This window comes from Erythrolamprus reginae, unplaced genomic scaffold (assembly GCF_031021105.1).
Source record: "Erythrolamprus reginae isolate rEryReg1 unplaced genomic scaffold, rEryReg1.hap1 H_1, whole genome shotgun sequence".
In the NCBI taxonomy this organism is placed as follows: Eukaryota; Metazoa; Chordata; class Lepidosauria; order Squamata; family Dipsadidae; genus Erythrolamprus; species Erythrolamprus reginae.
The window spans coordinates 229,423-254,978 of record NW_027248462.1 but is presented as its reverse complement, the minus strand read 5'-3'; the positions used below and the strand labels follow the sequence as shown (position 1 = coordinate 254,978).

Sequence of the window (25,556 nt, the reverse complement as noted above, 5' to 3'; positions counted from 1 at the left end):
ATTTTGTCAATATCTTTTTGTAGGTGAGGTCTCCAGAAATGCTTAAACAGCTTATAAGCTTCATTGTTATCTTGAAAAGTGGAAGTGCCATTATTCACAGTGCTTTTGTTTTGAGGAGGCCACTTTGATGCTCATGCTGTGCATTTTTGCCAGAGTCTTAATACTTGGTGCTACCCTCCACCTCAACCTTAATTAATCAACCTTGAAAGGGAGAGACAAAGGCTAAGAAAGCTACAAAACAGTCTTATTTATTATGCTCTGGGGGCTCCAGTCTCCTGACAAGGGTTGGGGGCGTAACAGAAGAACCCAGCCATCCCTTCCTCCAGAGTTCTGGTACTCCTACCCATGCAGAGAGAAGAGCTGGTGAGGCTCTGGATGAGCAAGTTGACCCTTTGGTGCCTGGAGATTTCCCTGAGGTTCCTGGAGTGTCAGGGATAGAAAGAGAAAGAGGCCCAATGTCTTTATCCTCAGTCTAAGCCTCTGGTCTCCCCGGTAGTGTACTGGCTTCTGTCACATCAGGCTGCATCTAAAATATAAAGAACAAAGATGACTGAGCCCCATAAACATCTTTCCCCAAATAAGATGGGCAAAAGCTTCAGGTGCACAAATAAAAGTAATAGGTACCATCTTCACTTGTCAACTAGAACGAAAAGCCCACCCACACAAATCTGCACAATCCCAACAGCTAAAAATTCAACTTTCACGGGTGGTCTCGGAACGCATCCCCTGCGAAAATAAAGGGAACACTGTATTAGCTCTGCACTGAATATTGACTTTGCCTACATCCCTTCATATTTTTCTTCACAAACTTTGCAATTGGTGAAATTTGAATCTGGGAAGGTGTTCCAGATTTAACACTTATGCCTATTTTGGTTGGACAGTCCACAAACAACCTGGATCCTACTCAGGTGGCATAGAGAAACTGAAGGAAGATTTCCCAGGAACTGGGAAACTGAGTTAAAAACACTTTTGAAGAATTAAATGAAGTTCTGAAGACAGCAATGTTAAAGACATGAATCTGGGAGTAGGTTACTGCATAACGCATGTCATTCTTTAAAACAAGTGAGAGATCGGACTAATGAAGACTGCAATGGTAGTGGACTCATTTGGGAGGAGGGTAGCTGTCCTCATTGTATGGAATAGTACAGTGTAGCTTGCCTATAAAGACAATATGAATTACTGTATAACAAATTTCTCTAGAGCATTTAATATGGCTTGGAGTTGTTCTCTGAGAAAAGATCTAGCTAAATATGTTGTGGGCCTCTCTTCTACTATTTAAATATGATTTTCCCATTGTTTTTCAACCATATTCCCTTTTCAACTTCCCATTCTCAAATGTTTATATTCCTCCAGCTTGGGATGTTCTATAAATCAGAAATTCCACAGATTTTTGCAGTATATCACTATGGCTCTGCATTTAAAAAGCTTCATTTAAAACAAGCTGGTCAGCTGCTAAAGTAAGTAGAACTGCATCGGTTTCTTTAGAAATTTGGGGGGTGGGGGGGATGTCAGTGTGGCAATCTTCCCCAAATTGAAAGATTAAAGGCAATTTAGTAAAAGGCTAGAACAGGGGTATCCAACCTTGACTACTTTAAGACTTGGGGATTTCCCCAAAATTTCCTAGCCAGCATCATTTGCTGGGGGATTTGAGGGAACTCTCAGAGTTGAAGACCCCAGGCCTTAAAGTTGACCAGTTTGGACATATCTAATAAACAAACAAACAAGGATCATTTTGTGGACTCTTGAAATCCAACACAGATACAATTGAGGAGCTTACCAATACATTCAAGTGAGGAAATATTAGTTTATTTATTTTTTATTTTATTTATTCAATTTTTATGCCGCCCTTCTCCTTAGACTCAGGGCGGCTTACAACATGTTAGTAATAGCACTTTTTAACAGAGCCAGCATATTGCCCCCACAATCAGGGTCCTCATTTTACCCACCTCAGAAGGATGGAAGGCTGAGTCAACCTTGAGCCGGTGTTGAGATTTGAACCGCTGACCTTCACATCTACAGTCAGGTCCAGTGGCCTGCAGTGCAACACTCTACCTGCTGCGCCACCCCGGCTCTAGTTAAAATCTTAGTTAGAATCAGGATTCTGAAGTGCCTCAATTTTGTCCAACACATTAACCAAAATAGTTGCAGTCCTCTTTAACTTAGTTCTTCAGCTATCTTGATCTTCAATTCAATTCAATTTGTTAGATTTGTATGTCGCCCTTCTCTGAAGACTGGACACATACGATAAACAACACATCTGATGCCTAGCAGAGGAAAAGAAGCCTAAGCAGAATTTAGAGAAATATAATGTTCTTCTCAGCATCATTTGTGGGATCAGGCTGGTTCTGAGGAACCATGGGGCATAGTTCCCTCTAAGCTGAGCAGTGAGCAATCGCTCACTTAAAAATCATCATCAACTCAGAGTTTTCCAAACCTGCCCAGAAGCCGAGAGGGAAAGAGTGAGAGGGAAGAAGAGAGAGAGGAAGAGAGAGAAACAGATAGAAAAAAGAGAGGAAGGAAAAGAGAAAGAAAAAGAATGGGAGTAAGGAAGAGAGAAAGAAAATCAAAATCTAGTTTGAAACTAGCTCAACTATTTAAGTGGCATTTTGATATTGATAGAGTTGCCCTATTATGAGCTCACTGTTATAGACACACAGTACAGTATTTTATTTTGAAATTCTCTAAGGCAAAACAGGGTGGGTTTTTTATTTGTTATTTTGTTTGTTTGTTTATTTATTTATTTATGTATTTATTTATGTGTTTATTTGTTATTTCTGTGCCGCCCAGTCCCAAAGGGACTGCCGCTAAGACACTATACTTTTCCGCCCACCCGAAAAAAAAAATAGAAGGAACACTGCCATGGGGCACTGTAAGAAACATTTTGATCCTCTCAAGTTCTTCCCTAGACTTCACATAACATGGAATCATCTGGCCTGATTTTTCCGTTTTGTTTGGGAGAAAACATCCTTGTATTCAAAGAGTTTAGCAAGTTGGCAATAAATTTACTTAAACCAACTTTACACAGGTACATGAGCCAGTCAATCCAGTGCAGTAGGCATTTTTGCAGGCCCAATCGCTAATGTTTACTGAAACTCAATAAAAATGTCAATTAAGTGTTCACTAAAATTATAAAACTAATTATATAACTAAATTAAAATAAATTATAGGAGGAGCAAATTCCTTTATGATATGAAATTGCAAGGTATGGAAGGGCAGAAATAAATACTTTTTTTCCAATGTGATAACCTCCACATAGTTTAGAATTTGAATTCCAGAATTCCCCTAAGATTGTATCAAACATTGCAAGATTTTGGAACGGCCTGTCAGCGGAGGCTGTGAACGCCCTATCACTCTACACATTCAAAAGGAAATTGGACTGGCATCTGGCTGGGGTGGCGTAGGGTTTCCTGCTTGAGCAGGGGGTTGAATTTGATGACCTGTGTTGTGGTTAGCTCTGGCCCAGCTCCTGCCCCAAGGACTGTGGATGTGGGGGAGACATCCACATGCTGCAGGCCTGTTTTGCCCCCGGTGGAATCTGCTGATGAAGGCTCCTCTGACCAAGAAGACGTGAGTGACAGGGAGGAGGAGAGTGTGGCAGACAGCTCAGAAGGAGATCAATTATCTAGCTCCTCCTTGGATCAGAACAAGAGTTGATGATACAGCCACGCATGCGGAGAGCGATGCATAGGCAGCAACAACTGAGAGATTATTATCAAAGAAAATGAGGTCACCTGTGGTTGGGTGGGGCTGTGGTAATTAGTGAGGCTGCTATAAATAGCAGCCTGTGGGTTTGGCCATTGTGGAGGATTATCTGATCGTTGTGTTTACTGACTTTGATCTTTTGTGTGCTGATTTTTCCCCGCTTTGAAACTAAATCAGAGCAAAGTGTGTTTCACTTTGTGAAAGAAGAAGGACTGTGAATTGCCTCACAGCTGCAAGCTAAGTATCACAGAACTGATAAGGGACTTGTACGAATTACCAGGTTGTTTGGAGACCAGTGCTCCTTGCTATACCAAAAGAGGGCTTAGTTTAAGTGAATTTTCATTATAAAGAACATTGTTTTCAATTTTCAAACGTGTGTGTGTGAAATTTGTACCTGTGAATTTTTGGGAGGAGTCTACCAGAGAGCCCGACAGAACAACCTGCAGGGTCCCTTTCGACCCAGATAGATAGACAGACAGACAGACTTGTGACATCGCTGAGAATTCAGTCCCTGCCAGGACATCAGATTGAAAAAGATACAGTGGAAACAAGTGCAAAATTTTGGGGTAGGAATTCAAGTTTACCTGAATTCTATTCAGCTCTTCTTGCTCTTGCTGCAGCCTTTCCATCTCACTCTGAATACTATTCAAAGAGGCTGGAAAGTAGGAGAAGAAATCCAAGTCGTGAACATGCATAAATGGTACAATGGAAATATATGGACCATATAGCTTGAGAGCATCTTACCTTGCAAAAGCTCTTTCAGTCAGAAACACCGGGAGAAAAGGAAACAAAAAGGAGAAGTTGTTAACGCTTAAAGAGAATTCTTCATAACAAGCTTCTAAATGCAGAGGAACTGATTTCTTTAACAAAAAATTAGCACTTGCCAATTCTAGAAATTTATTCCTATCTGTACAATTAGGACTGCAATCATTCCTCCCTTTCAACTGCCCACCTCTTTCTTCCTGCTCTCTCTCCAGCGCCCCCTTCAGGCTTGATTGAGATGCTGTTTCTTCATCCAGCTGCTCCCGCAAGGATATAATTTCAATTCGCAGGCGCTCAGCCTGATGCTCTGCAGCCCGAAGTTGTAAGGCAGACTCTTGTCTCAGCTTGGATACCATGCCTTGCAACTCCTGAGGAAGGAAAAAAAAGGGAGGGGGGAACTGTTTTATTAAAGGTCCTACACATTGGGAAAAAGAATCTGAACTCCAAATACGAACTGAATAATCAAATTATCACAGATAACCCCACTCGGTTAAAGACCTTGGTATACTAACAACAAAAGATTTAAGTGCCAAAGCCCACTGCGACAACATAGCCAAGAAGGCTTCAAGAGTTGTAATCCTTGTAGCTTCTGCTCTGGCAATCTCACACTACTTACCAGAGCTTATAAAACGTTTGCCAGACCCATCCTCGAATACAGCTCATCCGTTTGGAACCCATATCGCATCTCAGACATCAACACCCTTGAAAATGTCCAAAGATACTTCACCAGAAGAGCCCTTCACTCCTCCACTCGAAACAGAATACCCTACGAGACTAGACTAGACTTTCAATCCTGGGCCTAGGAAGCCTAGAACTAAGATGCCTTAAACAAGATCTAAATATTGCCCACAAGATCATATGCTGCAACGTCCTGCCTGTCGGCGACTACTTCAGCTTCAACCACAACACAAGAGCACACAATAGATTTAAACTTAATATTAACCGTTCCAAACTTGACTGTAAAAAATATGACTTCAGTAACCGAGTTGTCGAAGCGTGGAACTCATTACCGGACTCCATAGTGTCATCCCCAAACCCCCAACACTTTACCCTTAGATTATCCATGGTTGACCTATCCAGATTCCTAAGAGGTCAGTAGGGGGTGAGTACAAGTGCACTAGAGCAGGGGTCCCCAACCACCGGGCCATGGACCAGTACCGGGCCGTGGGGCATGTTGCACCGGTCCGTGGAGTCAGCAGCTACCGGCCCTCATGCGGCCACCCCCTCCCTCCAGCGCTTCGCCTCCCGCCGGGCAAGAGGCCTCGGGAGGCAGGTTCTGCCGGCCACAGGACGATGGACGGGACAGAGGGGCGGGAAGGACCGAGAGGCTCAAGCCTCTTTTGGCTTCTGCGGCAGGGCGCTTTTGCGTTTTTGGCTGGGGGGAGGCAGGAGGGCCAGCCTGACCCCCTCTCTCCAGCGTTTAGCTCCCGCTGGGCAAGAGGGCTTGGGAGGCAGGTTCTGCCGGCCACAGGGCAATGGCGGGAAAGAGCGGTGGGGAGGACCAGCACCCCCCATGCTTAATCCCGCCCCCAACCACACCCCTTTCCGCCCCCACCGGGCCATAGAAAAATTGTCTTGCTGAAACTGGTCCCTGGTGGAAAAAACGTTGGGGACCACTGCACTAGAGTGCCTTCCATCCCCTGTCCTATTGCTCTCCTATATCTCCTATACCTTCTTCTATTCCTATATCTCTTCTTCTATTCTTTCATTGATATGTTCTATTACTATATCTTCTTTTCTATTCTTTCTTAGACATATTTTACTATGAGTATATCCTCTATAACCTTCATCATGTATTTTACTATGCATATATATATATATATATATTTGTTTTCGTAGATTTTTCATGGGTATATGTATGTAGATTGTTCTGAGTTCGGGTTTTGCCCCGTGTAATATTTTGCATGTCTATGCGACGTTTCGGTGAAATCACATTCACCATCATCAGGCTGAAGTTGTAAGCTTCACGCTGCTGTAGATATAGTTTGTTTGCAACTGCCATTTGTTCCTTATAAATAGTGGGGGGGGGGGGGGGGGGGCGGAGATTTGGTTTGAATGTAGCAAGTAGATTGGGTGGCTATGTTTTAATGATTTGATTGGTTGGTGGAATCACATTTAGTTGAAGGATTGACATGGTGATGATTATGATATGTTTTTTTGTTTAAGGCTGGTTTCCAAATTTCTGGTAGGCGGGATGTATCATCACGAAGCTTACAACTTCAGCCTGATGATGGTGAATGTGATTTCACCGAAACGTCGCATAGACATGCAAAATATTACACGGGGCAAAACCCGAACTCAGAACAATCTACATATATATATATATATATATATGTCCCATGTTTTTTTGCTGAATTTGAAAATTAAGGGAGACTAGGATAGATATCTATATATACCCACTAAAACTCTCATTGTGTATTGGACAAAATAAATAAATAAAATAAAAATAAATCCAATCCTTTACAACACCACCAAAACTCACTCAACTTCAATATCAGCAGAAATTGGAGTCTACATACCTGCACTGTGGTGGGCAAGTCCCTAGTTTCATCATCTGTTGGGGGGAGAATCCTGGGAACTCAACCCCCTCAGCCCTTCATTCTCAGCATTGAGACGTTGCAGTTCGTAGCTGAGGCGTTTGTGGGAGGCAGCCAAATCAGCCTGGAAGAGAACCACAAGAGGAGGGAGGGACAGTCAGCAACCAATAACTTTCTTTCCACTGATATCTCCAAGAGAGAATTTAAAGGTTTCTGCATGAAGGCCTCTGAGGAACACTCATCCGGAACAACAAGCAGAGAATTTATAAATGAGAAAAGATCTGGAATGGTCAAATCTATAATCTACATTCCATCCTTATTGAAAAAATGGTCAAGTATGGGATTGACAAAAGAACAGTTGGATGGATTCAACATTGGCTTAGTGATCGTACTCAAAGAGTGGTAATAAATAGTTGCACATCCAATTGGAAGAATGTTTCAAGTGGAGTTCCACAAGGGTCTGTCCTAGGCCCAGTGCTATTTAACATATTTATAAATGATCTAGACCAGTGTTTTTCAACCAGTGTGCCGTTGCATACTAGTGTGCCGTGAAACATGGTCAGGTGTGCCGCGAAGAAGGAAGCTCAGGTTCCGGTCTCGCAACTTTTTGCTGAGAGAGAGTGAGAGTGAGAGAGAGAAAGAAAGCAAGAGAGAAAGAAAAGAGAAACAGAGAAAGCAAGAGTGATAGAGAGAGAAAGAAAGAAAGAGAGAGAGAGAGAGAAAAGGAGAGGAAGGGAGAGAGAAATGAGCAAAAAGGTTAGGGAAAAAAAAGAAATGAGAAAATGATTGAGACAGAGAATGAGAGGAAAGAGAGAGAAACAAAAGAGAGAGAAGTGACTCTTAATTTAAAGCATATGATAAAAAGCACCCAACGAATAAGAGAGAATCCCCCCCCCCAACCCTCACCTGTTTTTGGAAATGGTTCAAGAGTGTGTATACAGACACAAGGGTGGGGAGGAGACGGATGGAAAAAGAGAGGAGAGTGTCTTAGGGTGTCATTTTGTGTCGTTTTGGTTGGTGTTGTGCCCCAGGATTTTAAAATGTAAAAAATGTGCCATGGCTCAAAAAAGGTTGAAAATCACTGATCTAGATGAAGGAATTGAAGGAAAACTTATCAAATTTGCTGATGACACAAAGCTAGGCAGTGTTGCTAATACTAAACAAGATGGAGATAGGATTCACAAAGGTCTAGATAAGCTTGAACAATAGGTTGAAACTAACAGAATGGTATTTAAGAGAGAGAAATGCAAGATCCTACATCTGGGCAAAAATAATGAAAACAGCACATATAGAATGGGAGGAATAGGTCTGAGCAGCAGCACAGGTGAGAAGGACCTGGGTGTATTGGTAGATCACAGATTAAACATGAGTCAACAGTGTGAAGCAGCTGCAAAAAAGGCAAAGACAATCCTGGGATGCATCAAGAGGAGCATAGAATCTCACTCATGTGAAGCAATTATTCCTCTTTACAGTACTTTGGTATGACCACACTTGGAATACTGTGTTCAGTTCTGGGGGCCCCAATTTAAAAAGGACATTGATAAACTAGGGCAAGTTCAAAGGAGAGTTGCAAGAATGGTGAGTGGTCTGGAAACCACGTCCTATGAGGAATGGTTAAAGGATCTAGGGATGTTTAGTCTGCAAAGGAGAAGACTTGATAACTGTCTACAAATATCTGAAGGGCTGTCACAGAGCAGAGGGATCAGCATTGTTCTCATTAGCACATGGAAGGACTAGAAACAATGGAATGAAACTGCAAGGGAGTAGATTTAGATTAGGTATCAGAAAAAGCTTTCTAACAGTAAGGGTGATAAACCAGTGGAACAGTTTGCCACAGGAGGTGGTGGGCTCACCTCCACTGGAGGTCTTCAAACAGAGACTGGACAGTCATCTTTCTGGGATGGTTTAATGAATCCTGCATTGAACAGGGGGTTGGACCTGATGACCCTGGAGGTCCCTTCCAGCTCTATGATAATGGACAAATTATACAAGCAATCCTCGACTTACCACCATTTGTTTAGCTATCAAAGTTAAGGCAACACTAAAATAGTGACTTATGGCTGCAGCATCTTCATGATCACATGACTAAAATTTGAGCACTTGACGATTGTTTATGACAGCTCTACTGCCCCAGGGTCATGTAATCACTTTGTGACAAGCGAAGTCGATGGGGAAGCCGAGTTCACTTAACAACCACACAATTCACTTAACTGCACTGATTCACTTAATAACGGTGGCGACAGGATCGTAAAATTGGGTATAACTGACAACTAGCTTGGTTAGCAATGGAAATGGGCTCAATTGTGGTCATAAGTCAAGGACTGTGGAAATAGAAACATAGAAACATAGAAGCCTGATGTCAGAAAAAGACCTCATGGTCCATCTAGTCTGCCCTTATACTATTTCCTGTATTTTATCTTAGGGTGGATATATGTTTATCCCAGGCATGTTTAAATTCAGTTACTGTGGATTTACCAACCACGTCTGCTGGAAGTTTGTTCCAAGGATCTACTACTCTTTCAGTAAAATACCATATTTTCCGGCGTATAAGACGACTTTTTAACCCCTGAAAATCTTATCTAAAGTGGGGGGTCGTCTTATACGCCGGATACTGATTCCACAGATTCCGCCGCTTTGCCGCCGCTCCCGCTGCCGGCTTTGCTGGGGTCCAGCCCTCTAGCCGGCGCCTCACCAGCTATCCGCCGCTTCTTTCTTCTCCGCCTCGCCTCCGCTACTCCCGCCGCCACCTTTGCTCTCCCCGCCGGGCAAGAGGCAAAGGCGGCGGCGGGAGTAGCGGAGGCGAGGCGGAGAAGAAAGAAGCGGTGGTCCAGCCGCTTTGCCGCCGCTCCCGCTGCCGGCTTTGCTGGGGTCCAGCCCTCTAGCCGGCGGCTCGCCAGCTATCCGCCGCTTCTTTCTTCTCCACCTCGCCTCCGCTACTCCCGCCGCCACCTTTGCTCTCCCCGCCGGGCAAGAAGCAAAGGCGGCGGCGGGAGTAGCGGAGGCGAGGCGGAGAAGAATGAAGCGGCGGTCCAGCCGCTTTGCCGCTACTCCCGCCACCGCCTTTGCCTCTTGCCCGGCGGGGAGAGAGCTGAAGGAACGCCTCCCAGCCCAGCCCGCCTGAAACCCGAAAACCGCGACCATCCAGCCATGCCTCCCCTTCCCGCCGGCGCCGACCAAGATGCGCACGGGAGCTTCGGATGTTGCAGCCGGCCGCCAGAGCCCCGGGGGAGCCTTCCCGCGCACCGCCCGGGCTGAGGGAGAGGGCCAAGCGGCGGCCCGCATGCCGGCTGCGGGTGGTCGGCCGGGCGGCCTTTTGCCCGGCTGGCTGGTCCTGGCGCTCTCCGGCGCTCTGGCTTGGGCGCCGCTGCCGCGGGTGATGCTCCTCTGCCCGCCGCTCTGCCACTGCGAGGACGGCGTGGTGCTCTCACCGACTGCTCCGAAGGGGCGCTGGGCTCCGTGCCCGCCGGCCTCGGGCCCTTCACCGCCTACCTGTAAGCCCCGCACTGTCCGGCGCTTCGCCTGCGGCTTCTCCCGGGGAAGGGGGGGGGGAAGGGCAGAGCTGCCTGCCGGAAATCCAAGGGCGACTTTAGCCGGATCCCCAAAGGAATGGAGGAGCATCTCTTTCTCTCTCTCCCACTCTTCCTCTCTCTCTCTTCCTCCGCCTGTCTCTGTCTCTCTCGCTCTCCCTCCCTCTCTCTCTCAATTTCTCTGTCTCCCTCCCTCTCTCCCATCCTTCCTCTCTCTCTCTCTCCCACTCTTCCTCCCCTTAGCTCTCCCTCTCTCCCTCTCTCCCTCCCTCCCTCCCTCTCACCCTTCCCCTCTCTGTCTCTGTCTCTTTCCCACTCTTCCTCCATCCGCCTCTGTCTCTCTCCCCTCTCTCTCTCTCCCTCCCTTTCTCTTTCTCTGTCTCTGCCTCTCTTTCCCTCCCTCTTGTTCCCTCACTCCTCTCTCTCTGTCTCTCCCTCCCACCCTTCCCCTCTGTTTGTCTCTGTCTCTTTCCCACTCTTCCTCCATCCGCCTCTGTCTCTCTCCCCTCTCTCTGTCTCTCTCCCTCCCTCCCTCCCTCTCTCTTTCTCTGTCTCTCTTTCCCTCCCTCTTGTTCCCTCACTCCTCTCTCTCTGTCTCTCCCTCCCTCTCTCTGTCTCTTCCTCCCTCCCTCTATCTGTCTCTCCTTCCCTCTCTCCCTCTATCTCTGTCTCTCTTTCCCTCCCTCTTGTTCCCTCCCTCTTTTTTTTTTCATTTTTATTTGGTGTGCATCAGAAGAGGGGTAGTCTTATACGGTGAGTATATCTCAAATTCTATATTTTAACTGGAAAATTTAGGGGGTCGTCTTATACACCCAGTCGTCTTATACGCCGGAAAATATGGTAATATTTTCTCATGTTGCTTTTGATCTTTCCCCCAACTAACTTCAGATTGTGTCCCCTTGTTCTTGTGTTCACTTTCCTATTAAAAACACTTCCTCCTGGGCCTTATTTAACCCTTTAACATATTTAAATGTTTCGATCATGTCCCCCCTGTTTCCTATTGGCACATTTGGAAAAAGGAAAATATATCGTGGCCTTCTAACTTCAATAATCTTCTGTTTTGTAAAGTAAGCCATTCTTTAATCCAAGTTAAAGAGGCAGCTTGGTAGTATGTCTTCCAATTCGGGAAGGCAAGATCGCCTCTTTCTTTTATATCCTCTATTGCACACTGTTTTATTCTAGGTTTTTTATCTTGCCACGTGAATTTTTTTGTTATTCTTGTTAATTCTGTGAAAAATTCTTTTCCAGGGTTTATTGGAATTACTTGAAATAAAAACAAAACTTTAGGCAAAATATTCATCTTAATTGTAGAGATTCTGCCTAAAAATGATAATTGTAAATTCTTCCAAGTTACTAAATCTTTTTTGATTTGCTTCAGGAGTTTATTATAATTATCTTCTTTTAAGGACATGGATTTTGCTGATATCCAAATACCTAAATGATTTTATGAGAAAACTATTCAAGACATTCCGTAATATGTAAGACACACAAACTCCTCATCCCTAGTAGGAAAACATCGCTAGTAGGAAACACGTCCTAGGAAGAGATTGCACTGGCCTGAAGTCTGAAAAATTAGAAGTGCCACATAAAGGCTTTCTTTTGCCCTCAAGTCCCCAGGGGTATATTGAATAGTTGCATTTAGATAAGAGTGCTCCACTGAGGCTCTAGTCATTAGAGATAGGCAATTTCTTCTACCTTATTTTCCTCAGCCTCTACTGCAGAAGGCCAGGCAGAATGTAAATGAACAGGTCAATAGCCTGGCAACTCCTCCCATCTAAAATCTGAGTTTGAAAGATCCAAAATTGAATGCATCGTAGCAGGATCATTTTTCCCAAGCATCTCTTCTGCTATTCCTTGCTTTATTCCCAGCACCATCACCCTTCTACCATACTCACTATCTGCTCTTGGGTCTTCCGCTGGGTTTCATTCACGGTGGCTTGGAGGCCTTGGAGAATATTCTCTGATGTCTGGATCTGGGTCAAAAGAACCTGAACCTACTCAGAAAAATTGAGAAAGGGAGACTGACTTGTGAAAACTGGCTGGTGAAAAGTTCACATTCTTTAAGACTTCGCAAAGTGAACGGTGCCAGGTTAAAATCACCAAACTGCCTTTAGGTATCATATTATCTTTAGCAAGCCTGTGACTAAGTCCGCAGAATGTAATATGCTGTAATGTCGCTTGCTTGATTTTGGTTTAACATCTGGTGTAAACTCAGCCTTACAGACTATAATTTATGGCTTAGCGACTACATTCACCCAATACCTTATCTCTCAACTTAATGTTTAAAGATCTACATAGGCTGGTGCTTATAGTATCTCAAGTAATACTTCTTCCTGCAGTATATGCACCTACCCAGAAATCAACATTATCCTTGAGAGATTTTTACCCACAAACCTCAGATGAATGAAGTCTTAGGTATTCTCAGTTGTAAGACATCAGCCTACCACCCACAATTATTTTTCAAATACCAGGCTGACCCTTTTGTCTCCTCATAAATAGACTCAGAATACTTATTTTTAAATACATTATTGACAGAGTTCCAGAAACTGAAAACAAGAATTTGTCCTGGTTTGGAATAAGACCTATCTACGAAATAAAACATTCTAGTAAAAAGCAATGGCAAACTATTTCTACTGGATGTTTCTACAAAGTTTGTTAATACAGTATTCCCTCGATTTTTGCGGGGGATGCGTTCTGAGACCGCCCGTGAAAGTCGAATTTCCGTGAAGTAGAGATGCGGAAGTAAATACACCAATTTTGGCTATGGACAGTATCACAAGCCATCCCTTAACATTTTAAACCCTTAAATTACCATTTCCCATTCCCTTAACAACCATTTACTCACCATTATTACTGGTACTCACCAATGAATAAGACACTTAGTGATCCTGATATTTATAAACATAATTATTTATTAACAATAATTATTTTTTGGTTATTTATTTGCAAAAATTATTAGTTATGACATCATCGGGTGCAAAAATTATTAGTTACAACGTCATCGGGTGGGAAAAACCGTGGTATAGGAAAAAAAACGGGAAGTATTTTTAATTAATATTTTTTGAAAAACCGTGGTATAGACTATTCGCGAAGTTTGAACCCGGGAAAATCGAAGGAACACTGTACAGTATATTTAAATTTTAACAGCTGGGACAGTGAAGGGTTGGACAATGAGTAAGAACAGAGTTATAGCTAATTGGTTATAGAGCTGGCCACTTTATAAGGGAATCTGAGCTGTGATTGATGGCTGTGAGCAAAAAGGAAATTTCTTCATTTCCTGCTTTTTTTTGCCCTGTCTGCTCTCTGTGATTTAACCTCATGATGTTCCCTTTGTATTCATTTACCTGACTATGCTCCCTTTTGCCTCTCTTATTTACTGTAAATATATTTATTTATATAAAACCCCAAGTTCTTGTCAGCATCTCTAACTCCATTTGGACACCCAGTGCACAATTCCCTGACAGACTTTTTAAAAATAAAGTATCCTCATTAATATTTAGTATTTTATTATGACTTAATTTCACATGCTTTATGGATACATGGATTTAATCCCGTATTCCACCGCAAGGTCCTTAGAGAAAGAACAGATATCTACCCTGTTTCCCCGAAAATAAGACGTATCCCGAAAGTAAGGCATGTCAGAGGTTTTGCAGAATTCGCTAATATAAGGCACCCCCAAAAAATAAGGTGTAGTCAAGTTTACATATGGTACGGTGGAAAAACATACGGTACCATTCAAAGCTGTTCATAGCGGTACCGTAATAATGTGGCGTCCCCTGCTGGCCCCTTCCATCGCTTTGTACCGTCCAGTACAGCAGACACAGTCTGCTACTGTCTCACCGCCATTACAGTCTCCACTACAGTGTGTAGACTGTAGTTCCTCTGGTGGCCGGAAGCTGCAATAGCGGGAGTATACTGTTGTACCATATAAGTGCCGTTGTTTGTGTGTGTGTGTGCCATACTGACAGGTACCGTACCGTAATCAGTGTACCGTACGGTACACTTTCTTTGGGGGTGTCAGCTTTTCTGCCTGTGAATTTGTCTTATTTGAGAAATATAAGGCACCCCCCGAAAATAAGACATAGCACAACTTTTGGAGCAAAAATTAATACAGTGGTACCTCGGTTTTCGAACGCTTCTCAATTCAATCAAATCGGTATTCGACCAGGAAATTCAAGAAACTTTTGCCCTGAAATCCGAACAAATATTTGGAACTCGAACACTCGAGAGAGCTGAAAACAGAAGCCGGCAAGCTACAGAGAGAGAGAGAGAGAGAGAGAGAGAGAGAGAGAGAGAGAGAGAGACAGGGACAGTAGCGAGTGAGCGAGAGAGCTGAAAACAGAAGCCGGCAAGCTACAGAGAGAGAGAGAGAGAGCCAGGGACAGTAGCAGGTGAGCGAGAGAGCTGAAGATAGAAGCCGGCAAGCTACAGAGAGAGAGAGAGCCAGGGGCGAGCAAGAGAACTGAAGACGGAAGACGGCAAGCTAGAGAGAGAGAGAGAGAGACGGGGACAGAAGCAGGCAAGCTAGAGGGAGAGACAACTGAGGAGAGGAATTTATTTTAAATTGTTTCGGTTCTCAACCAAATCGGTTCTCAACCACACTTCCAGAACGAATTGTGGTCGAGAAGCGAGGTACCACTGTATAAGACAGTGTCTTATTTTCGGGGAAACACAGTAGTTTAGCATTAGAACAAGTGTGAGTTCCAAGATATGGCGTTTACCTGCTTATTGCACTCTTCATTGGTACGTCTCAATGCCTCCTCCAGGTTAGCTTTCTCCGTTGCTCTTTCCTCCAGAGCTTCATGTTGCTGTTGCACCTGAGGAGGTCACCAAGGATATAGGGAATGGGGAAAGGAAGCTTTTAGCTACATACCTCTCATTCCTCAAAATTCTTCTTCGACGGTTCTCATTTAATATTTGTTCAGTGACCATTTGAATTTGCCACAATGCTGAACAAGTGGTATTTATGACTGGTCCTTAAAGTTCCAGCTGTTACAGCACTCATGCAGTCTCCTGATTGCAATCTTGGCACTCAGCAGCCAGCCTGGATTTCTAATTGTTGCAACATTCTGTAGTCATGCCACTGAAATTTGCTGGTTTTTCACAAGCAAAGTCAATGGGGGAGCCGGCAAGAAGTCCCAAACACGTGAGGTCCTTGCTTAACCCACACAGTTCTCACTTCCAGAATTGCCTTTGGAACTTCCAGAATTGCCATTGCTAAGTAGCTGTCATGTCATATGATTTTACATTTTATGACTGCATCACTTAGCAATGCTAATTCCAGTCCCAATTACTCTCGTGAAGCAAGGATTACCTGTATTTCTCACTATGCTAATCAGAATTATCTTATTATCCCTGTGGCATATTATCCCTTTGTAAGTTACAAAGTTGATGATAGTCTATGAAAAAAATGTCACCTAGCTGTAATGTCCTCCCAAAACACTTTGCAAAGCAAGTAAAAATCCTCATTAAGACAATAACTGTGAATGATCAAGGTACAAAGATGGCATAGAGAAGCCAACACCAACAATACTGATTATATAGAATCATTATCAAGTGAATTCATCCCCAGCCCACCAATCTTCCACTAGAGTCTGACAATTCTCTTGGGTACGGTGTGCCAAAAATTACTATCTATCTATCTATCTATCTATCTATCTATCTATCTATCTATCTATCTATCTATCTATCTATCTATCTATCTATCTATCTGATTTGTATGCCGCCCCTCTCCATAGACTCGGGGCAGCTAACAACAATAATAAAACAGCGTATGACAAATCTAATGTTAAAAATAACTTAAAACCCTTATTAAAACCAAGCATACACACAAACATACCTTGCATAAATTGTATAGGCCTAGGAGGAAAAGAGTATCTCAATTCCTCCATGCCTGATGACAGAGGTGGGTTTTAAGGAGCTTACGAAAGGCAAGGAGGGTGGGGGCAATTCTGATCTCTGGGGGAAGCTGGTTCCAGAGGGTTGGGGCCACCACAGAAAAGGCTCTTCCCCTGGGTCCCGCCAAACGATATTGTTTAGTCGACGGGACCCGGAGAATATGATAGAATATGAATATGATAGAACTAGGAGGCTTCAAACTGCAGGATGTTTTGGTGCAGGGGTTTTTTTGGGGGGGGTTAGGGTTAGGGTACAATGAAGAAAGCCATATATAAAGGCTATTTGCTCTTTTCATATTCTTATTATACAGGTAGGCAATCTTGTACTTCTACGGTTCAACCTCTTTTAAGGCAATCAGGGCTGAAATTTATGGAGCCCTTTTAATGTATTTGGGGAAAAGGTTGGGTACTTTCAGGTTATGCAGTTGTATAAAAGTTTAAATAATTTGATTTAGGGAAGTATTACCAATCTAACAAATAAATAAATACGTTTCACTTAACAATCATCCCCTTTCAAAAGGAGGTTGCAAGGAAAGGACTCAGGTAATCTTCACTTAATGATCCTAATTGGGATTGCAATTGTTGAGTGAAGTAATCATTACATAAAAGGTATAACTGCACTGATTAACAATAGCAATTTCAGTTATCCCAGGTGTGGTCATTAGGCCATGCTATTCTCAGGCAAACCCCCCACATTTTTCCTGACCTGAAACATTTGCCTGTGCTTCAATTTTCTCCAATTTATTTTATTTTATTATTTTATTATTTTATTTTTTATTCCTTCCTTCCTTCCTTCCTTCCTTCCTTCCTTCCTTCCTTTATTGGATTTGTATGCTGCCCCTCTCCGCAGACTTGGGGCGGCTAACAACAGTAATAAAACAGTATATGACAATAATCCAATACTAAAAACAGTTAAAAACCCTTATTATAAAACCAAACATACATACAGACATACCATGCATAAAATTGTAAAGGCCTAGGGGGAAAGTGTATCTCAATTTCCCCATGCCTGGCAGCAGAGGTGGGTTTTTAGCAGCTTACAAAAGGCAAGGAGGGTGGGGGCAATTTGCCTATGCAACCCCCATCCCATCTTTGTCCTTTTGGAGGCCAGTGCTTCACTTCTTCCTTTCTCCCTCCTGCTGCTGACCAGCATTGGGCCTGACCCTTTGTGAAGTAGCTGCTGTGGCTCTGTGAAGCCTTCCATGGCAACACTCTTTTGAATTTTCAATATTTCTGCAAAAGGATGACCTAACAGATAATCTGTTCTTCATAAATGTCCTAAAAGTAGATTAAAAAAACCCCATTTAAATAAAGGAGTGAAAAACATATTTAAACTTTTACCATGCATCATTATGTAGCTTTTCAATAAAGAAACAATTTTTCGATAAATAAATGAACAGGTATAATGTTTTCATTCAATTTAACTAGTTTTAGAACTTTAGTGAAGAACAAGATTACATTTTAGGTCATGTCTATGCAGAAGAGCCTTCTCTGTGGCGGCCCCGACCCTCTGGAACCAGCTCCCACCGGAGATTAGAACTGCCCCCACCCTCCTTGCCTTTCGTAAACTTTTTAAAATCCACCTCTGCCGTCAGGCATGGGGGAACTGAGACATCTCCCCCGGGCCTATACAGTTTATACATAGTATGTTTGTGTGTATGTTTGCTTTTAATAATGGGGTGCATAGTTCCCTCTAAGCTGAGCAGTGAGCAATCGCTCACTTAAAAATCATCATCAACTCAGAGTTTTCCAAACCTGCCCAGAAGCCGAGAGGGAAAGAGTGAGAGGGAAGGAGAGAGAGAGGAAGAGAGGAAGAGAGAGAAACAGATAGAAAAAAGAGAGGAAGGAAAAGAGAAAGAAAAAGAATGGGAGTAAGGAAGAGAGAAAGAAAATCAAAATCTAGTTTGAAACTAGCTCAACTATTTAAGTGGCATTTTGATATTGATAGAGTTGCCCTATTATGAGCTCACTGTTATAGACACACAGTACAGTATTTTATTTTGAAATTCTCTGAGGCAAAACAGGGTGGGTTTTTTATTTGTTTGTTTGTTGTTTGTTAGTTTGTTTATTTATTTATTTATCATTTGTGTGCTGCCCAGTCCCGAAGGGACTGCTGCTCAGACACTATACTTTTCCGCCCCCCCCCCCAAAAAAAAATTAGAGGGAACACTGATGGGGTGTTTAGTGTTTTTTAAATTATTAGATTTGTTTTTACATTGTCTTTATTATTGCTGTGAGATGCCCCAAGTCTACGGAGAGGGGTGGCATACAAATCTAATAAATGAATGAATGAATGAATGAATGAACGAAGGAAGGAAGGAAGGAATGAAGGAAGGAACGAATAAACAAACAAACAACAAACTCACAATTTTTTAAGTACCACTGCTCATAGTTGAAAGTTACTCTAAACATTTTTGTAATACTCCCAAACTCTTTCAACATCAGTTTAGGGTGCTTAATTTCATAATTCCACCAAAAAATAAAAGGTATAGCAAAAGCAGGGAGAAGGAAGACCACCAGAAAACAACATGAATGGTCAGAAACAACAGAAGTAGATAAATAAAAAGAAAGTTTATGGAGTCTTGAAGTGGAAGTATTTGGAAATAATTTGGAACATAATATTCTTTCTATATAAAATAAGTTACTATATTGGATGGCTATATCTTGAAAGACAGCACAAAAGGCACTTTGTCTTCCACACACAAACCTGTTCTTGGAGTTGAGTCCACTCAGATTCAGACACAAGTTGGTATCCCATTGGTGGTAAATAAATAGTCTCAGGCACCAGGGTTCCAGTTGAGGAGGTAATGGAACAAGTCTCAGGACTTGTGGGACGTCTGCGTCGGACAGAAGGCTCAGAATTTAGTGTCAAAGAGGAAAATGAAGCAATGGAGATGCTGTCCAGACTACAGGCAAACCTCTCTGCTACTCCTCTTTCCGTCAAAAGAACCGGATGACTTCCAGGCAAATATGCAGGCGTACCTTCGGGGTCAGCAAGAAGGGATTCCGCTGAGCTACATAAGGAATGCTGAAAATAAAAATTATGGGAGTTAAAAAACAATTGCAAGTGGCTCATATTGGGTACTGCAAAGTATTTATAGCTATTTATAGGAAGATATAATAGAGATTAAAGAGGGGGCAAATATAAAAGATTAAAACTATGTATGAGCTAATTTATAAAGGTGAACTATATCAACTATAACAGTGTTTCCCAACCGTGGCAACTTGAAGATATTTTGACTTCAACTCCCAGAATTCTGGCTGGGGACTTCTGGGAGTTGAAGTCCAGATATCTTCCAGTTGCCAAGGTTGGGAAACATTGAACTATAATATAAAATTACTTAAAATTAAGAATCGTTATCAAGATGATAAAATTGCAATCTGACAAATGATAAGATCGTAAACATTTACACTATACGATATAGTCTGGAGGACAGAAGGAAAAGGGGGGACATAATCGAAACATTTAAATATATTAAAGAGTTAAATAAGGTCCAGGAAGAAAGTGTTTTTAATAGGAAAGTGAACACAAGAACAAGGGGACACAATCTGAAGTTTGTTGGGGGAAAGATCAAAGGCAACATGAGAAAATATTATTTGACTGAAAGAGTAGTAGATCCTTGGAACAAACTTCCAGCAGACGTGGTAGATAAATCCACAGTAACTGAATTTAAACATGCCTGGGATAAACATATATCCATCCTAAGATAAAATACAGAAAATAGTATAAGGGCAGACTAGATGGACCAGGAGGTCTTTTTCTGCCGTCAGACTTCTATGTTTCTATATGGACTACAGCACAAAATATAGTAAGATACCAGCAAGAATAAGATAGTGAAGAGAGAACAAAGATATCTCTCTTGTTTTTTTAAATTGTTTGTAAGTTTCCCTTCTTTCTGTTTCTTTTCTTTTGAAATGATTCTACATGTATATCTGTAATGATACTGTATACTTTTGTATTTGTTTGCTAAATATTTTTTTAAAGTATTTATAGCAGGAGTTCTCGTTATTTTTAGGACCATTTATTTCAGGTTCAGAATAGATGGAGAGGATCTATACGGTCATTAGGAGTTGAAAAAGAGTTAATGGCATGCTTACCATATTTTGGGGACTGTAAGATGCACAGGTATATAAGACGCACCAAGATTTCAAAGAGGTAAATAAGGAAAAAAAGGTTTTATCCTCCCCAGCCCCCAGAAGCACTCTGCCTTCTGCACACCTCATTTTTGTGAAAAACTGGCCCATTTCGGGAGGCTTTGGGAGGCCAAAAATGGATATATTCAATGTATAAGAAGATCCACTGACATTTCCACCCTCTTTTTTTTTGGGGGGGGGGGGGCGGTAGTTTCATGTAGTGTAGTGGTTCTCAACTTTTCTAATGCCGCGTTCCTTTAATATAGTTCCTCATGTTGTGGTAACCCCCAACCATAAGTCTAGCGCCAATTCTCCCAACAGAGCTCTAAGCTGATTGGCAGGAAGGGCAGAGGGACACCCCCCTATTAATGCCTGATAGGTTGGATTGTAAAAATATAAGAACATAAGAACAATAGATGGACTCTATTACCTCAACTCTTCCCCTTCTTTCCATCTTATTCCCTTTCTCTCCTACATTTTCTTTCTTTCTTCTCTCTGTTTTCCTTCTATCTTTCTTATTGTTTTCTTCTCTTCACGCTTCCTTTTTCTTTTCTTATCTTTTTCTTCCTTTTTACACACACACACACAAACCCCCAAAATGCAATGTGGGTGCCCACCACACATGCGGGCCCTCTGTGCAATGCATGAACGCATCCCACACATGCGGGATCCAACTGGCTGGCGGGAGGCTCACATGCAAGCTTAGTGGAGCTGGACTGGGGCGACAGTTAGTGTGCCCGCAGAGGGCTTTGTTTATTTATTTTATTCAATTTATAGCCCATCCTTCTCCTTGTGAACTCAGGGCGGCTTACAAGAATAAAATGGAAACAATAATAATAAATAGAATTTTAAAACATTGCAAATGAATAAAAAACCCACAATAAAAACAGTCAATCATCCTACGTTTGTAGCAAAACTCTCGCTCACGTTTCCCAGGCTTGGCGGCACAGCTGTGTCTTTTAACACCTTCTGAAAGGCGAAGAGAGTGAGTGCAGTGTGAACCTCCAGGGGGCTGGGGGCCACAACAGAGAAGGCTCTCCCCCATGGAGCCACCAGCCAACATTGTTTGGCCGACAGGGCCCAGGGGAGGCCGACTCAGTGCGACCTCACCTGGTGGCTCTACATGCTACCTACAGTGCACACACCATAGGTTCGCCATCATAGATCCACAACTTTCCCACACTTTTAATCTTCCTGTAAAATTTATTTTGCCCTCGCGTCATTCATTTTTTGCTCCAGTCACACACTTTTGTCTTCCTAGCCCAGTGTTTCCCAACCTTGGCAACTTGAAGACGTCATCTTGATAACGATTCTTAATTTTAAGTAATTTTATATTATAGTTCAGTGTTTCCCAACCTTGGCAACTCGAAGATATCTGGACTTCAACTCCCAGAAGTCCCCAGCCAGAATTCTGGGAGTTGAAGTTCAAATAGCTTCAAATTGCCAAGGTTGGGAAACACTGTCCTAGCCAATCTATATTCTTTTTAGAGATCCACCTAAAACACTTGAGCTTACAGTTGCAGACTTACATTTCTGGTATTACCCAGGCCTTCATGGCACCGGACCAGATTATCTCAGGGACCGCCTTTTGCTGCACGAATCCCAGCGACCAGTTAGGTCCCACAGAGTTGGCCTTCTCCGGGTCCCGTCAACTAAACAATGCCACTTGGCGGGACCCAGGGGAAGAGCCTTCTCTGTGGCGGCCCCGGCCCTCTGGAACCAACTCCCCCCAGAGATTAGAATTGCCCCCACCCTCCTTTCCTTTCGTAAGCTTCTTAAAACCCACCTCTGCCGCCATGCATGGGAGAATTGAGATACTCTTTCCCCCTAGGCCTTTACAATTTTATGCATGGTATGTATGTATGTATGTATGTTTGGTTTTTTAATTATAATGGGTTTTAATTGTTTTTAGTATTGGATTATTGTTATACGCTGTCTTGTTGTTGCTGTTAGCCGCCCCGAGTCTCCGGAGAGGGGCGGCATACAAATCAAATCAAATCAAATCAATCAATCAAATAAATAAATTAAATTAAATGCACAAAGGCTTGGTATCTATTCCAAGATAGCCATCAGTTTCGGATATATTTTGTAAGATATTTTATCCTTCCTCCTCATTTTCTCATTTTTTTCCCTACCCTGTTAAGCAGCTTTCACCTCTGCCTTTCAATATTTACCTTTCCTTCTGCATCTGTTTTCCATCTCACTTCCTCGCTCTGCAGTTCCTGAACCAGACTTTCAGCGTGGGACAGTTTTGCTTTCAGTTCAGTAATTTCCTGTTCCATGGGCAGAACAATGGCCCTGAGTCGCTGAGTATCCTCTTGTGCCTGCAGAGAGAGAGACAGACATAGGGTTTGGTTTTGTTCCCCACCCACCCACCCCAGTCCACTGGAAACACAGTTTAGCCCTCAGAGACAGATTAGAATAAAACAGAGTTCTTTATTGGCCAAGTGTGATTGGACACACAAGGAATTTGTCTATGGCGCATATGCTCTCAGTGTACATAAAAGAAAAAGATACATTTGTCAAGAATCATGAGGTACAACACTTAATGACTGTCACTGGGGTCAAATAAGCCAGTGTTTCCCAACCTAGGCAACTTGAAGAAATTTGGACTTCAACTCCCAGAATTCCCCAGCCTTCTCCGGGTCCCGTCGACTAAACAATGTCGTTTGGCGGATCCCAGGGGAAGAGCCTTCTCTGTGGCGGCCCCGACCCTCTGGAACGAACTCCCCCCTGAGATTAGAACTGCCCCCACCCTCCTTGCCTTTCGTAAACTCCTTAAAACCCACCTTTGCCGTCAGGCACGGGGGAACTGAGATAACTTCCCCAGACCTATATTGTTTATGTATGGTATGTTGTGTGCATGTTTTTTAAATTATGGGTTTTTAGTTTTAATTATTAGATTTGTATTGTACATTGTTTTTCTATTACTGTTGTGAGCCGCCCCGAGTCTACGGAGAAGGGCGGCATACAAATTTAAGAAAGAAAGAAAGAAAGAAAGAAAGAAAGAAAGAAAGAAAGAAGGAAGTTGCCAAGATTGGGAAACTCTGAAATAAGCAATGAAGAAACAATCAATATTAATAAAAATCTTACGGATACAAGCAACAAGTTACAGCCATACAGTCATACGTTGGAGGAGATGGGTGATAGGAATGATGAGAAAAAACTAGTAGTAATAGTAGTGCAGAGTTGGTAAATAGTTTGACAGTGTTGAGAGAATCATGGTTGAGTATGCCACTTACTTTCTCCATCTGTTTCTCCAATGAGTCCAGAGGGTTGGCCCTTGGCAGCCTGCTCCAAACATTTTCCCGGCTGTCACGCTGAAAAGCTGACAGACGGGCCTCATAGCTGGAAATGGTATCTAGAAAGGAAATAAAACTATTGAGCTGCCACCTCCAAGGCAAAGGTGTAGGAGGAAAGGCTTAAAGCACTTGGGCAAAACAACCCCAAGCTCCTTCCCCCACCCACCCTGAACCGGCACTCCTTCACCTTTCAAGATAGTCTGCAAGGAAGCCACCTCTTCCTGGCACCGGCGCTGGACGACTTCCACCGCCTCCTGCTTGGTGCCTTCGCTCACTGCAGCCACAGCTCGGACTGTCTCCACTTCGGCCAAGGCGGCTGCCAACTGGGCTTGCAGGCTTTGGATGGTCTCTTCAGGATTGGGGTCCCCGGAGACGTTCGGGGCGGGGAGCACGCCCACATCCTGCACCTTTTGAGGCTCTGGAAAGAAAAAAACAGGGACAAACGGAGCTAGACTTGAACCCAGAACCGGCCGTCCTCCCCTCTCTCCCTCTCTCCGCGGTCTATCACATCGCTCAGCCAATAAACTTTGTAAGCCCTGGACCCGACTTAAACATCTCAGCGGCGACCTTTGACCTTGCTCAGTGTGAGTGACGCCAGTAGGATCTCCTCTCTAGCAAGCCCCGGGGCCGCGGGGGGGGGGCGGAGGGCGTGGCTTCGCGTCTGGTCGCCAGCCCACCGCGGAGAGGGGAGGGGGCGTCCGCGCGCATACCTTCCATATTCAGCCAAGACTTTTTTCTAACTGCTTGCTCCGGCGGCGGCGGGGAGGCAGCTGCTGCTGCTGCTTCCCCGGAGACCGAGCGAAGCCGGAATTCCCCGAGAGGAACCGGAAATAGCCGAAGGAATTCGGAAATGGTCGTGAGAGAGAGAGAGCAAACAATCGATGTGCCGAAGTCGACAGACAGACCGTGCGGCTCCTCTGTTTAAGGTTGGCTCTTTTTGCGGGACTCCCCGAGACTTCGCGACCGTTTCCGAAGAGAACCGAAGGGAAATGGCGTATGTAAGTGAGGAAGGACGGCGTTTGTCGAAGCGGTGTTTTTTTGCATATCCTGGAATTGTTTCTGAAGTTGGGCCTGAGGATTTAAAGAAATAGTTCAATGGAGAGATCAGTTTTTGGATTGGAAACGACTGCACTGGATTGTTTTTTCACACAAAAAATGCCACCTTGATTGTGGGACAGATGCCCATTTTCTACCTTCTCATTTATTGCTGTCTAAAGGGGAAAAAATCTGCAACGTCTCTGTTAGACATGGGAAAAATAAAAATAAACTATGTTGTTTATCCCCAAATCACTTTGGGGATAAATAACATTAAGTGAAGTGAAGGAAGGAACAAGAAATAGTATGCCTGAGAAATTAGAAGCATCAAACAAGAAGAGTTAGAAATGTAACCAAATCTAGTTTACACCAACACCATTCACCATTCCTTTCCATCACAAAGCAACACAAATCCATGCATTAATAGCATTTTGCACCTGCCCCGAGTTTCCAGAGAGGGGCAGCATATAAATCCAATTAATAATAATACATTTAGAAATTTAGCACTGCTTTACAGTGCTTTACAGCCCTCTCTAAGTGGCTTACAAAGTCAGCATATATTACCCCCAACAACCTGGGTCCTCATTTAAAACCCACCTCAGAAAGATGGAAGGCTGAGTCAACCTTGTGCCTGATGAGATTCTTTCTGTCAAACTGCTG

General features: G+C 43.2%; 1 protein-coding gene across 1 annotated transcript; it reads right to left on the bottom strand.

The window, feature by feature from the left end:
• Positions 1-232: 232 nt before the first annotated feature.
• Positions 233-24,887, bottom strand: LOC139155267 (rab GTPase-binding effector protein 2-like). The gene is given in 13 exon segments (XM_070730385.1): positions 233-526; positions 4,287-4,357; positions 4,447-4,458; positions 4,655-4,832; positions 6,984-7,028; positions 7,030-7,125; positions 12,424-12,522; positions 15,250-15,345; positions 19,133-19,453; positions 22,734-22,883; positions 23,802-23,920; positions 24,049-24,279; positions 24,572-24,887. Coding segments are annotated over 13 exon segments (1,479 nt in total). The 5' UTR covers positions 24,579-24,887; the 3' UTR covers positions 233-472.
• Positions 24,888-25,556: the final 669 nt, after the last annotated feature.